Raw genomic sequence first — 14259 nt, 5'->3', positions numbered from 1 at the left:
TTTTCTATGCTTGCATGCATTTTTAGAGAAAATGATCAGATTGTTCATGCTTTTAAGAGTGTTAATTAAAAGGTTAGTTCATCCCAGTCAGTGAGGCAGTGTATTAAGTAACCACTTTGATTCATCCCGTCATTTGTTGTGACTTGCAATAATTATTTATGAATCCTCAAAATGCAGTGCCTATCTTGCATTAGAGTGTAGTTGTCATCAAATAGATTTCTCATCCAGTGAATCTGATATTTAAAGGGACACTTACTTTGAAATGTAGTCAGTTTCTAATAATGAGTTAAGTAGTTTGCCACACTTGACCCCTAATCTCACTGCCAATTTTGATAATTTACAAGGACTTTTTCTTATGTTTGTGGTTTCTCTCCTCTCTGACTTTGTGAAAGACCCGCAAGAACAGGAGAGGAAACTGAAGGTGACAATATGCAAAGTGCTATCAGATGCATAAAGTCAGTGTCTTTTTTCCGTAGTTTATCACTGATAGTCAAATTGGATATTGTAACAATAAGTAATTCATTTTCAAACAGGTGTGATTTTTAAGTTGAAAATGTCCCTTTAAATATCTTACGGCTAAATATGTGTCAGTCTTCCTGAAGTACACGAAGTCTTGATTGCAGAGATCACTGTCAAAGTCAGGGTAAATAACATGAGCAAAAAAGGTAAAATTTTCAAAGGCACCCATGTCCAATTTTCAAAAGTGACTAAAGCTCCTAAGTGCATATGTCAATTTTGTAAATGGGATTTAGCCTCCTAATTCCCGTCAGCGCTTTTGAAAATGTTACCCAAATAGACTGAAAATGAGTTTAAGAATTTAAAATCCAATTAGTGCCAGATAACCTATTGCCTTTCTGTTCCTTATTAAATACCTTCCTCCCTCTATGGCATTTGTGGTTTAACAATGTGTATAAACCAGTGCAGTGAAGACTTAACCATTCTGACTGATGAGACTTCTTATAACCAGATTGCTAACACCACCTCTTTCCATTTCCTCTGTTCCCACTGCTGTCTGTAACGTCAAGTGAGTTCAGTAAGTATTGATATCATTTGTTACATGCTTGGTTTGCTCTTGTTTCTTCTAAATTATGCTTAAGCGATTCAGTGCTTAGTAGTATTTACGGATCCATTTTTTTCATGGTTCTGGGAATTTCAGTTCAAATTTTTTATTCTCACCAAACCAACCTGCTGCTTTTGTACGTGCTCCCTTTGTGTAGTGCCAAGGAAGAGATAGAGTTTAGTGTATTAGCATGTCTCTTTCAGTTCTGTTGAATAAAGTATGTAGCTCCACTGTTTTCTCGTAGTGTGTTGCTTGTTGTTTAAGAACACTTTTGCGCTCCCATAATTTAGTTGCATTGGTCTGATGCAGCGCAATGTTCACATCCACAACTAAGTTTTCATACACAGTTTAAGACTTTTTAGTACTAGGGCTCTTCCCAACTCTGAAGGATAAAAGGAAAACTTCTAAAAGTACCTCTCATTTTATATACTGGAGTGCCTGTGGGAGGAGGATTTAAGAATCTCCATGTTTGAAACATTTGGTCTAACTTAATTGATTAAACTAATCATAGGTGTGCTCTGTAGAGAACGGAGTTCCATGTTTCTCATCTAACTCCTATGTTCATCTTCCTCAATTTCCCATTTCAGTTCCAGAGGCTCCAGATCGCCCTGCTATCTCAACAGCTTCAGAGACCTCTGTCTATGTCACATGGATCCCACGTGCAAATGGCGGCTCCCCCATCACTGCCTTTAAAGTAGAGTACAAGCGCATGAGCCGAAACAGCGACTGGCTAATTGCAGCCGATAGCATCTCTCCTTCTAAACTGTCAGTGGAAGTTCGCAACTTAGAGCCAGGTATTAAAACTCTTTCACTGCCCTTAGGAGTTTTAGTTCTAAATCCTTTTTCTTTTAGATGACCACTTTCTTGTGAGGAGAAGTATTTATTTCTGGTCATGCACTTCAGAAGATAAAATAATTACAGATTCATTAAGAATACTAAACATGATTAAAAAGGCCCATTTTATCTGTAGTTTGTCTCGGGTTAGGAATTTGTTTCTTTCATTGAAGTTGGCTTTTAGCTGTCTAAGAATGAAACAGTCCCCCCTGCCCTCCCAAGTTCAATTTTTATTGATGTTTGTTAGTTTTGTGCACGTTTTCTTTCAACCTCTCCCTACTTAATTGTCATTTCTGGTAAATACCAAATCTAGGTTACAATTGTTATGTGCTTCTCTGCAGCCATTCCATTTGTTTTTCATTGGTTAGTATTATTGGGCTGGGAAACAAGAGAACAAATATACTAACATCAACCAATTACTCTGAGACAGAAGTTCAGGGGAACTTCAGAAATAGACAAAGGAGGACCATTGTCCATGATTTCTAGAAATGCATGCAGCTGGTCTTGTGGGATACAATCTCATAATCTTAATTGGACATCCTTGCTCTAGGAGGGGAAAAATAGCATTTCCTTGCCTTTCCCATGGATGAAAATTTCTTTCCAGCCCAATTATTTGACTAGCTTTTCACCATTGTATGAGCAGGTTCTGTCACAGTTAAGCATCTAAAACCACTAGAGAGACATCTTTCATTGCAAGTGATTTTCTTTTTGAATCTCAAGAAATCAATTTAGAACTAATTCCACTATGACAGTGTCTTATCTCAGATTTTTTTTTAATTATTTGAGCCCTTTTTCTAGTGCTTGGGTATTTTTATCTTAATCCCTAATTTTATCTTTTGCCTTTGAAAGGAGCAACATACAAATTCCGTGTGATTGCTGTTAACAATTACGGGGATAGTCCACGAAGCTCACCATCTCGACCATATCAAGTTGCTGGCTTTACCAACCGTTTTTCCAACCGTCCGATCACAGGACCTCACATTGCCTACACTGAGGCAGTCAGCGACACTCAGATCATGTTAAAATGGACTGTGAGTACACTTTTCTGCTCTCTTCCCCTTCTATAGACTAATTCTTACTGATTTGGCAGTTAGAAATCTTTTAAAAGTGAAGGATCAAGAACAACACACTCAAGTTAGCAATGTAGTTGTTTTCCTCAGTAGTGAGTGGTATTCTTAAGAGATTCATGGTTGATATCCCATGAACCATATCAATCTACTAATTCTTTTCCTGTATTGTAATATTTAAAATCTAGAAACCTGAATTGTTGCTGTACTTCTGGTACTGTCTTGTAGTGGATGTTGAATAACAGCAACTTTAACTCCTCCGAACAGCTCAAAAGTGTTATTTGATAATAAATCCTGTTTTAGTTTACATGAGTCCTTGAAAAGAATCCACTGTTGTATTATTCACACGCTAAAAAGTCTTAACCAAGCCTCAAAATCATATTCTCTGTTGAGAATTTTCAATAGGCTGCATCTGAAGAGGAAGTGTATCCAATAAAAATTCCATATTGCAGAAACATTCCCCTCCTTTCCCCTGTAACTCTGTCTTTCATAAGCAAATACTTTGAAGTCCTTATTGAAATCCACTGTATCATTAGTTTTTTGCTTTTGCACACTTATGTATGCAATCGTGGTGCACCATGAGGGTAATTTCTAAACACCACAGAATTCCCAGTTCTGCAATTTGCCTGAACAATTCAACCTTGAAAGAGGAAAATATCAGTAATAAACTGAAGAAACTTAGTCTAAAATGTCTTAGGACTACATAAGAGTAAGTTTGAACTCAAAGGTTAGGAAATACCAACTGCATCTGCACTACAGGATCAGTGCCGGCATAGCTTCCTAGTGTAGAGGCAGCCTACACGATAGAAGGAGTTTTTCTGCTGGTATAGGAACAACATTAGCTATGTCGACAGAAGCACTCTTTTATTGCCATAGCTGCATCTGCACTGGGGTTTTTGTCACCATAGCCATGCTGGTTGGACGTGGGTTTTTTCACACCTCTGATTGACGTAGCTATGCTGATACCAGTTTTAAGCGTAGCCCAAGCCAGTCAATTTAACCCAAGTTAAAGTTGCATAGACAACCTTAACTCTGCCCCCTGTGCCTTACAGCAGCCTTCAGCTGCATGACTACATACTATGTCTGAAATTATATAATTCTTGTAATTGTTTTTCTTTTTTCTTTTTTTGGTCATAATGGTCCAGTATATCTTTGACTTAAAATAAAATCTTCAAATGAGAGTAATATCCCTTTTTCAAAATGGGACTAGGAAGGTGTCCAGAGCTCCCTGCTGTGGACCCCTTCTGGGCTCTTCAGAACTGCAGGAGTCCGTCCTCAGCCCTTCAGCGGGGCTTTCCCCAGTCCCATGTCTGCATTCACCGCAGTATGTTTGACTAGATTTTTCACAGTGCCGTTAATTTAGCTCCATATACATGCAAAGTAGATCCTTCAGTTCTCACCATGAAACCTGATTAAAAAAATCTGTGCCACTCAGTTTGATTTTGAAAGGCTTATTGCTTTGTCAAATCAAATATAATTTTCTTAAGCATAGGTGCCAACTCCATGGGTGCTCTTGGGCTGGAGCACTCACAGGGGGGAAAAAAAAAGAGGGTGCTCAGCACCACTGGCAGCCCCCACTGATCACCCAGTGCCTCCCGCCTACCGGTGGTCCCCGCCAATCAGCTCCTACCCCCCAGCACGTCCAGCATGCCAAGGATTTGGCCGTTCAGAAAAAGATTGCAAGTTTTTTTTTTCTCTTCTTTCTTCAATGGGAAGGGTGTGTATTTTTCATTCTCCTTGTGAACCGCTAGGTCAAAAACACTAAGAACTTCGCCTTTGTGCAGAGACCACCATTCAAAAATTCTCAGCCAAAATGGAAGTTTCAGACAGCAACTGGTGACTGACCGCACGGGATTAGAATGGAAACTGTTACATCATCTGAACTACAGTGGTTTCTTCTACTTCTATCTTATTTAAGACCACTCTTTCTTGAAAATACTTCTGGTCTCTTCCTGAATGAAGTAAATTTATTTCTGTCATGACTTGAAACGTAATCAAATATTTTAATTTTAAATGGATTTATCCTTTAATGTATTATTTGTATTCTCTTTTCCAGTATATTACTTCAAGCAACAATAATACCCCCATCCAAGGATTTTATATCTATTACCGGCCAACTGACAGTGACAATGATAGTGATTACAAGAGAGAGATTGTGGAAGGTATGATGTGGCGTATGCATTATCAGAGGCAGTATGCCAGATATTTGTTGGGGAAGACCATTATGTAACCGTAATGGCTGTGTTTACACAAATCTGAACTACTTTACTGAAACGAATTCAGTCTAAATAATATCAGGTTTCAGAGTAGCAGCCGTGTTAGTCTGTATTCGCAAAAAGAAAAGGAGGACTTGTGGCACCTTAGAGACTAACAAATTTATTTGAGCATGAGCTTTCGTGAGCTACAGCTCACTTCATTGGATCCAGTGAAGTGAGCTGTAGCTCACGAAAGCTTATGCTCAAATAAATTGGTTAGTCTCTAAGGTGCCACAAGTCCTCCTTTTCTTTTTTCTAAATAATATATTCACCAGCAGTAGAGATCTTAACTTTTTAGCTCCAAATTCTGCTCCCGCATGAACTTGTTTCTTCCATCCATAGTTCAAACTTAATAAATTTAAATTCCACTTTTAAATTGTTCCGGCTGCATCATTGCAAGCCCTAAATGCAGATGCGTTTAAACCAGTTTATCTTAATCCACTAATTTACTAAAATAAAATAAACTGGCAAAAATGAGATTTTAAACCAGTTTACATGCATCTAACAGTTAGGGGTTTTCACTCGTGTAATTAAATGGATTTTAGATTTAGTTTCACTGGTGCAAGTTTTCTAAGATAAATAAACCCGCAGTTCTTCTTCGAATGATGGTCCCGATGTGTATTTCACATGTGGGTGCGTATGCACACCTTGCACCCAAGTCTGGAATTCCTTCAAAGCAGTGCCCGTTGGCCTGCATGTGCCCAGTAACTCTCTTTGTGCTCCCGACCGAGGGTATAATTGGCAATGCAGGTGAATGCCTCTCCAGTTCCTCCTTACCACTGCATGGCCCGAGTCAGAATCGTGTCCTCCTTTGCTGTTGCAGAACCTGTAAAAATTTAGTTATAAATAGTTTATCTCTTAGCTTAGAAATTCTATTTAGTGTTTCGTATAGAATAGAATACTCCCCTGCCACCCCGCCCTGGTTACGGGACTAGGTGCAGGGTCCATGGATTCAAGAACGGCATCTTCTGCCCTCGCTCCTTCTCCATCAGCGATGAGTATCACTGGCCTGCACTGCCTGGATGATGCATGTTTCTGCGAAGTGCAGTATCTGTAAATCCTTCCTACCCAGACCTAGAGAGCCCCATAAGCTCTGACTGAAAATGTTCTTGCTGGAAGAAGTTATGAGGCTCCACTCCGACCTGGGCCCAGGAGCCCCCACTATACATTGGCCTCCACCAACCAGCAAAGGCCCTCCAAACATGACCCTCGGAGCAGAGCCCTTAACATCGAAGCCCAAGGACTCGTCACACAGGGCTCCCCGTGAGAGTAAGAGACACTCGCATGGGCATAAGGATAGATCCCTGCAGCAGACTGTCCAGAAAAAATGTGTTTCCTCCCCGAACTGGTCAAGGTCAGGAGAAGTGTTGCATATGGAACCCACGGAACCAGCTCAACCCACAGGTTGGAGAGTAAGGTGCAGAAAAAGAGTGATCTGGCAGTGACAGCAGTAGCGGGGGTGGAAAGATAATCACTCTCCAGTCCCGTCTGTGAGTTCAAGTCCCAGATTCGTCGTTGCTACCGCCTTGTCTATCCAAAGACCATCTGGCTGCATCAGATTAAATGGGTCCTTCAGGTGTCTTGTACTGGAACTCCTCGGACTCTGGGCCGTACGGAGACTTTTAACACTGGAGGATATCTTCCTCCCCTGACCACAATCTCCACTCCTTTCGGGCCCTGCCCTCCTGACAGATATCCTTATCCCGGTGGAGGAGCCGTTACCATTGTCTCAGGAGAGGTCCCATCTCCATCCATCGGGCAGGAGCACATCGGTATTGATGGTACCATCAGAGACCAACAGAACCATGCTTGAAATCGAAGGAGTCAGAGGATATAGCTGCACCAGTATCTCTGTGAGGGTACGGGAGACCTGACGCAGCTGAGGCATTATTATCCCTCCAGTTATGACCCCTCCCCCTCCAAGGGACCCCGATATTGATTCCCATAGGTGCCAATGCATTTAGGGACCGCTGTGGCAGGTGCCCTAGACACCTCTCAGGAGTCATTCCGCTTCTCTGCCTCCCATCAGCCGGTCCCCTCAATGTATGAGGAGGAAGAACCAAAAATGCTTCCGATGGGGGGGCCTCCTCATTATCCCTGGAGGAGGCCAGCACCCCTTCATTGCGCTCTCTGCCAGATGACTATCAGCAACATCAGGAGTTGTGGCAAAGGATCACTAATGATCTCCAAATCCTGCTAGACGAGGTCCAGGAATCCTTAACGTTGGCTCCTGGACATTTTTGCAACCACAGGAACCAACCAGGATGGCCCTTCCAATCAATGAAGCCATATTAGAACTGGCCAGAGCAGTCTAGCACACACCAGTAATTTGTGCCCCTATGCCAAAAAGAGCCAAAAGATGTTCTGTGCCAGCCAAAGGGTGGTGATTTCATGTTTTCCCATCCTGCGCCTAATTCATTGGTGGTACAGACAGCTACAGAGAGAGTTCAGCCACGCTAACAAAAAATCTATTTCGGCAGATAAAGGGTCAAAGAGATTGGACCTCCTGGGTAGGAAGGTTTTCTCCTCTGCAGGCCTCCAATTTTGTATAGCTAATTACCAAGCTTTGTTAGCCAAATATGATTTTAACACCTATACCTGGCTCACAGAATTTAAAGATAAAGTCCCCATGGAACACCAAGCCCAGTCCCAGTCTTCTCTGGGCAAGGGGAGGTTGGTAGGAAAGGTGGCTTCCCAGGGTGCGGTAAATGCCACAGGTATAGCATCCAGATCTTTGGCCACAGGACTGGTCATGCGAAAGGACTCGTGGCTCCGTTCTTTGGGATTCCCAAGGGAGGGCCAAAATACTATCCAAGACTTCCCTGTTCAGGAAATCCTGACCCAAAGCAGGAAGGATTCTACTAGGCTCGGATACCTGGCTAAATGGCAGCGATTTTTGGCCTGGGCACATCACCACCAGCATTCACTTGATACTGTAGGCATTTCAGTTATCCTAGACTGTCTTCTCTTCTTAAAGCCCTCAGTTCACTGCGAGTACACCTACCAGCAGTTAATGCCTTCCTCCCACTGGTGCAAGGATGGTCTATCTTCACACACCTGACCACAGTTTGATTTATGGAGGTCTTGATCAGGACCTTCTCACCAGACATTAAACCTACGCCTCAATGATACCTTAACCGTATCCTTTCAACATTCACAGGCCCACCCTTCTAACCTCTGGTGACATGTGCCATGACTTATCTGTCCATGAAGCCATCTTCATAGCCATTACTTTGACAAGAAGGTTTAGTAAGCTGGGAGCCGTGATGGCAGACCCTCCTTATACAGTATTGCACATGGAGAAGGTTTCCCTTTGGTTACATCCCAAATTCCTCCCCAAGGTTGTATCCGAGTTGCACATCAGTCAAACGATACTTATGTTTCCTGCCCGAAATCCTACGCTTCTTCCAAGGAGGAGAGATTTCACTCCATTGACATCAGGCGCACCCTGGCATTCCACGTGCTGAAAACCAAACCTGTTAGAAAATCTGAGACTCTCTTTTGTCTTGGCAGAAAGGTCATGGGGACAAGCCATATCCTCACAAAGGATTTCTAAATGGGTTTCGGGAAGCATCTTAGACTGCTACAAAATAGCAAAGCTTCCGTCTCCTGGGCATATCACAGCTCGCTCCATAGAGCACAACCTGCCTGCACAGCATCCTTATTGGGCAGTCCGCTGCAGCACATCTGCAGAGTGGTAGCTTGGAGTTCCAGCCCTACTTTCGCATCACACTATGCTCTAACTCAAGCAGCAATGGCAGATGCCGCCGTAGGAACGGCAGCACTACAGACATCTCTGCTACCAGTTTCCTTGCACCTTCCTCCAGTCGACACTGCTTGACAGTCACCCATGTGTGGAATACACGTCGGGACCGTCACTCAAAGAAGAAATGGAGCTTGCGCACTGTAACTGGGGGTTCTTTGAGATATGTGGTCCCTATCTGTGTTCCACTGCCTGCCCCCCACCCCCTCTGCTCTGGGTCCAGTTGGAGTGCAGCGAGAGGAGGAACTGGAGAGGTGTCGTCCCGCAGTGCCTTTTACGTGCTTGGTCAGGAGCACGAGGAGAGTTACTGCGCATGTTTGGATCAACGGACACTGCTTCGAAGAAATTCTGGACTCCGGTGCATGGCACCCCTGCACACCCATGTGTGGAATACAGATCGGGACCATGCATCTCAAAGAACCTCCAGCTACAGTAAGTAACAACCATTTGCTGTTGCAAATTGGGAAGCCCTCTCCAGTTACTTGTTAGTAGGTGCTTAATTTTTTACTCTTTGTTTATAGGGGAGCTTCTCTGAGCCCAAGATATTGCCACATTCAGTAAATGTTAGCTAATTTGACAGTTTAGCGTAATTCCCGCTTTGCTTTTTGAACACATTGATAACAGATATTGTAAGCCAGTGGGTTGTTTTGCTGGGAACTTTTAGATCATCATTTTCATGGAAGAAGTAGTCACATTTTACATTTTTTAACACCCTCTCAATCATCTGGCCTAAATAAATGTAGCGGCCTCATCTTGCCCCATTGAAGGTAATGGGTTTTTTTGCAATTGACTTCAGTTGAGGCAGGATCGGGCCCTTGTTTTGCAAATTCTTCCTTCTTTGACTATAGCCTGCACAATACTGTAAGGTGTGATGTACGCTTTTTCAGACAGTAGGACTGTTAAATATCTAGTTTTTGTGCTCAGAGGGTCGCTTCAAAGCTTATGCAGTCAGTATCTTTGTCTGTAAACATATTTTAGCCTTCTGTGACACAGAACTTGTGTGTTTATGAACGTTGCGCACAGGGCAGTTGTTTAAGTGTGCCTCCACTGTGCTGTGAAATTTGCTTATTCCTGATTTTCAAGTTTATGCATACTGAAATGTTTGTGGCAGTCTGAAACCACTAGCAGCTGCTCAGCTGTCCCAGAGCCTGCAACTGAAATTCACATGGTGGCAACTTGAAACATTAAAGCTTTCTTACCACGTTTCTGTAAAATAGTGAAAGCTATTTTCAATTCAAATGTGACTGGATTCTTTTTTACATTGAAGTATAGAGAAACATGTGATCCTTAACTTAGGTGCCAGGCCTTTTGGTTAACCCGTACAAATGGCTACATTGGCCTAATCACAGTCTTCCCTCTGTTACTCTTAAATCAGTGTTTTGACAGCAGATTTTATCTTGCAAAGACTCTTTTACTAGTGTGGAAAAGCTGTTGTGATGGTTGTGTTAGTTAACGAGTTGCCTTAAGCTTTCATGAACATTTCCTGCTAAGTCTTGTCTTCTGAGACAGAGTCCAAAGCTTACAGAAGGTTTTTCCTCTATAAAAGTCGCCACAAGCAATTTTATAAAAATGTTTGTGTGTTTGCATCATATGGCTCTCCAATATTTGTATCTTTCAGCAAAAGCAAAATTAAACCTGCCCTTTCCTGCTTATATGGGCTGAATTTTTCCCCGTTGCTTCGATCTTGGAGATTGAATGTTAACCCTAAATGTAGTCTGATGTCTTGTTTAAATGTTTTCGCTTCCTAATGGTGCAGGGAGAGCACAGTTAAAGTGTCTGTACAGATTCCAGTTCCTCTAATGGTTTGAAGCAGAAACCTAAAACCTGGTACAGTAATTACTGAAAGGAATGTTTGGGGGTGGAGGGAGAGAGGAGACAGAAGTAAAAAGCTTTGGAAAAATGTGCTTTAGGAATAAGCCAACTCCAGCATCAACCAATATTTAAATACAAGTTATTATTTGGGGCATCTATTCATTTTAGTGTGTGTGAAGTGAAAGTTGTGTTTCATAGTAGCTCACCACTTAGAGCACTGAAAGAAAGCAGTTTAAAAGAGCCTTCCTCATGTAGTAGAGTGAAAACCACCCTCCTTTACAGGGTATTTTTAGTGCCACACAGTGGGAATTGGACTGCAGCTTTAATTCTGTTGAGTTAGAATGGAATCTTGATGGCACAGCCCTTCCAGCCAAGTGGGCTTTATTTTTTTAATTAATACTTAAATCAGTAGGTGGTATGACAGTTTCTTAGAAACAGTGGAAACAGTTCAAGGTGGTATTTTCCAAGAGGGATTAGAAGTGCTCAAACAGTTAATTAAACTCTCAAAAAAGGGTCCCTGTTTATTAAAATTTGTCACAAGTCCGTGAAAATAAAAACGGAGAGTGATTTATACTGAAGTGCTCTGTACTTCAGGAGGGTGTCTAAATGAAAGGTTGGCTAGCAGCCAGAGTTAACAAAATCATTCTATTAGGAAAGCTTGCTTGGATTGGAGTCCATGCCCCCAGAGACTGGGAGAGTGAGAAAGACAGGCCTGTTATCTGAGAGTGTTCCCTAGTATGTTTCACGAGGTATAAATTAAATTATTTGTGGCTTCTACTAACTGAGATAGGAGAGGTCATAACATCGACTTTAGATGACTCCTTCCTGTGAAAATATTGGGTGACTTGAATTTTAACTGGGACCTTGCATTTGTGGTCACTGAAGATCCCATGGTACTCTTGAAAGAGTCAGGGTATTATCACAGCACTCTGGCCAAATTCTAATGTGAGAATAATTACATTCTGTCTACCTAAATTTCTCCTGTTTCAGTTTGATACAGTAGTCTGCCTCACTACTTGCCCTGAACATTGTACGTTGTTAAACAGCTGGCACATTCCACCCTAAAGGCATGCATGTGAATGATGGATGAAGAGATTCCTGTGTATATGTAGGTAGCTTGCAAAGTGCTTAAGAGTCTTTCAGGATGGAAAGAGTAATTCCAAGTGAAAGAAATCAAGATTAGTTTGTCTTTAAAATTAGACTTGTGTGTCAACCAGAATTTCCATTTCATAGGAAATGCCATGATTTTTAGATTTATTTCATTCAGAAGCAGAACAAAACCAAAGGATTCTGACATTTCCAACAGAAAAACGTTGCCTGAAGATTTTCCACCTGCTCTGTTTAAAAGTACAAGATATAACTTTTAAAGATAATGCTTTCTGTGCTCACTAAGCAAGCCTGTGACACCCCAGCATTGTACTTTTGCGTAGTGAAAAGGGCATGACGCTATATTTTCTTCCATGACTCAGACATTTTCTCTCCCACGCACACTCTCACATCTGTCTCATATCAAACAAAACAAATCTCGTTTCATTTTTCTTTCTAGGTACAAAGCAGTGGCACTTGATAAGCCACCTGCAGCCAGAAACCTCTTACGATATTAAAATGCAGTGCTATAATGAGGGAGGTGAAAGTGAGTACAGCAACGTCATGATGTGCGAGACAAAAGGTGAGTGAGGACACTTTTGCTTGTCTGAGAGCTAATGTCAAATGTAAAGCCTGAGAAGAAAATTACTCGCTGACCCTCTCATTTAATTATTTTTAAAAATTGATGCCATCTGCTATAATTATGTTTGGAGGATTGTTTTTATTTACTATTGCTGAGGTTTTCTGACTGGAGAGACCAACGTGTTTGTCTCCAGGAAAGATAGTTTGCAAAGATGTGTAGACCTTTTGGATGTATTGACAGTCCCAGTTCATCCGACGTTGGTGGTCTTTCCTTAGCCGGACACCATCTTGCTGTAGCTTAGTTGGTTACTGGAGATAACGTACTTCTGCCTACACTGTCTCTTCAGGACTTGTTCAAATTCTTAATTCATGATGAATAAGTTGGCTGCCACTCACATCAATTCTACCTGCCTCTGGCAAGAAGATAGGAATACTGTTCTCTGAAAATGTCAGAGTAATTATTTGCAAAAGAAATTAACGATCACAGTCACTTTGGTTTCTTAAGCAAATTAATCTTTAAAATCAAGTTATGTTGCAGAGGGAATATGCTGACACTAAAAGTAAAATACAGCTTCAAATGCACTACTTCTGAAAAGAGTCTACAAGCATGCACGTCAAACTTACCGTGCAATACCTATTACCTTACAGGGCAGGGCTGGGAGCTGCAATCTCTCAGACCACCTACATCTGGTGGAATATATCCTACCCAGAGTCTGTCTTAGTCATCAACAGCTCTGTAATTCCTCAAGATTTTAAGACTACACTGGGGGGACAACCTGCTGTCAAATATTCATATTGACATTTCCTTTAAGTGATTGCAGAACCATGCTCTGAAGTATCCCTAGCCTCTGTTTGCCAGAAGCTGGGAATGGGCGACAGGATGGATCACTTGATGATTATCTGTTCTGTTCGTTCCCTCTGGGGCACCTGGCATTGGCCACTGTGGGAAGACGGGATACTGGGCTAGATGGACCTTTGGTCTGACCCAGTATGGCCATTCTTGTGTTCTTATGACCTCTTTTAGGACCAAATCAAGGCAATCTGGGGCTGTAAGCAATAACCCCAAATGAGAGCAAGCATTGCCTCTGCCCCCATGCTCTAGCCTTGATCCTTCTTGACTTGGCTCTGGAAGGGGTCACCCACACAAGCAGCCTTTTGGGCCCCTTCTTTTTGGTGAATGTTGACGAGACTCTAGACACTGAATGGGGCTTGTTTTGGTCATTTCGGTTCAAAGAGGTAGTTAACACTCAAAAGCTAACTTGGTCTTACTGTTCTCTATTAGATTCCCTAAGCATGAGCTAACCTTTAGCAAAACAAATTCTAATGCTATAAATACAATATTTAAAATGTTCAGTACAAACCCCCATTTAAAATCTTGGTTGTAACATTCACTGATGGAAAAATTTAGTCCTGCAAAATTAATTACCAATAATTCTTTACATTGTTTTGGGGAGCACAGAGTGGCTACAATTCAGTATGTATTTACTTCGCAGCCAGCAAATATATAATTGTTGAAATGGTGCCTTTCACTGTAGTGCAGGTGTCATATTGACGTCATCTTGAATTTTGTAAGATTTCTACCTGGTTGTTCATTTCCTGAAGAATGCAGTTTTGAAAACAGTAAAGGTTAGCAGGGTTCACATCAGATAGAAGTAAGGCGTCTGGCAATGGTTAGTTGACAGAAATGCATATTGTGGTTTTTCCTGACCTCAGAAGTGGAAAGATTTGTATTCTTTCTGGTTGGAAACTAGTGCCGTCTCGAGCAATGCTTACATTCAATTGCTTGTTGAAGTATAACCT

The 14259-nt window shown here is 41.8% G+C and overlaps 1 protein-coding gene across 4 annotated transcripts in view; it reads left to right on the top strand.

Moving 5' to 3' along the window:
* CDON (cell adhesion associated, oncogene regulated) overlaps positions 1-14259 on the top strand; it is a 98900-nt gene that overhangs the window by 59097 nt on the left and 25544 nt on the right. For all 4 annotated transcript variants that reach the window (XM_073320627.2, XM_073320631.1, XM_073320628.2 and 1 more), the window contains exons 12-15: positions 1648-1854; positions 2744-2925; positions 5018-5123; positions 12338-12460. In XM_073320627.2, coding sequence (XP_073176728.1) covers positions 1648-1854; positions 2744-2925; positions 5018-5123; positions 12338-12460 — 618 coding nt within the window. The remainder of the gene's footprint in view (positions 1-1647; positions 1855-2743; positions 2926-5017; positions 5124-12337; positions 12461-14259) is intronic.

Source organism: Lepidochelys kempii, chromosome 22 (genome assembly GCF_965140285.1).
Source record: "Lepidochelys kempii isolate rLepKem1 chromosome 22, rLepKem1.hap1, whole genome shotgun sequence".
NCBI classification, from domain to species: Eukaryota; Metazoa; Chordata; order Testudines; family Cheloniidae; genus Lepidochelys; species Lepidochelys kempii.
This window is presented reverse-complemented; position numbering and strand designations above follow the sequence as displayed.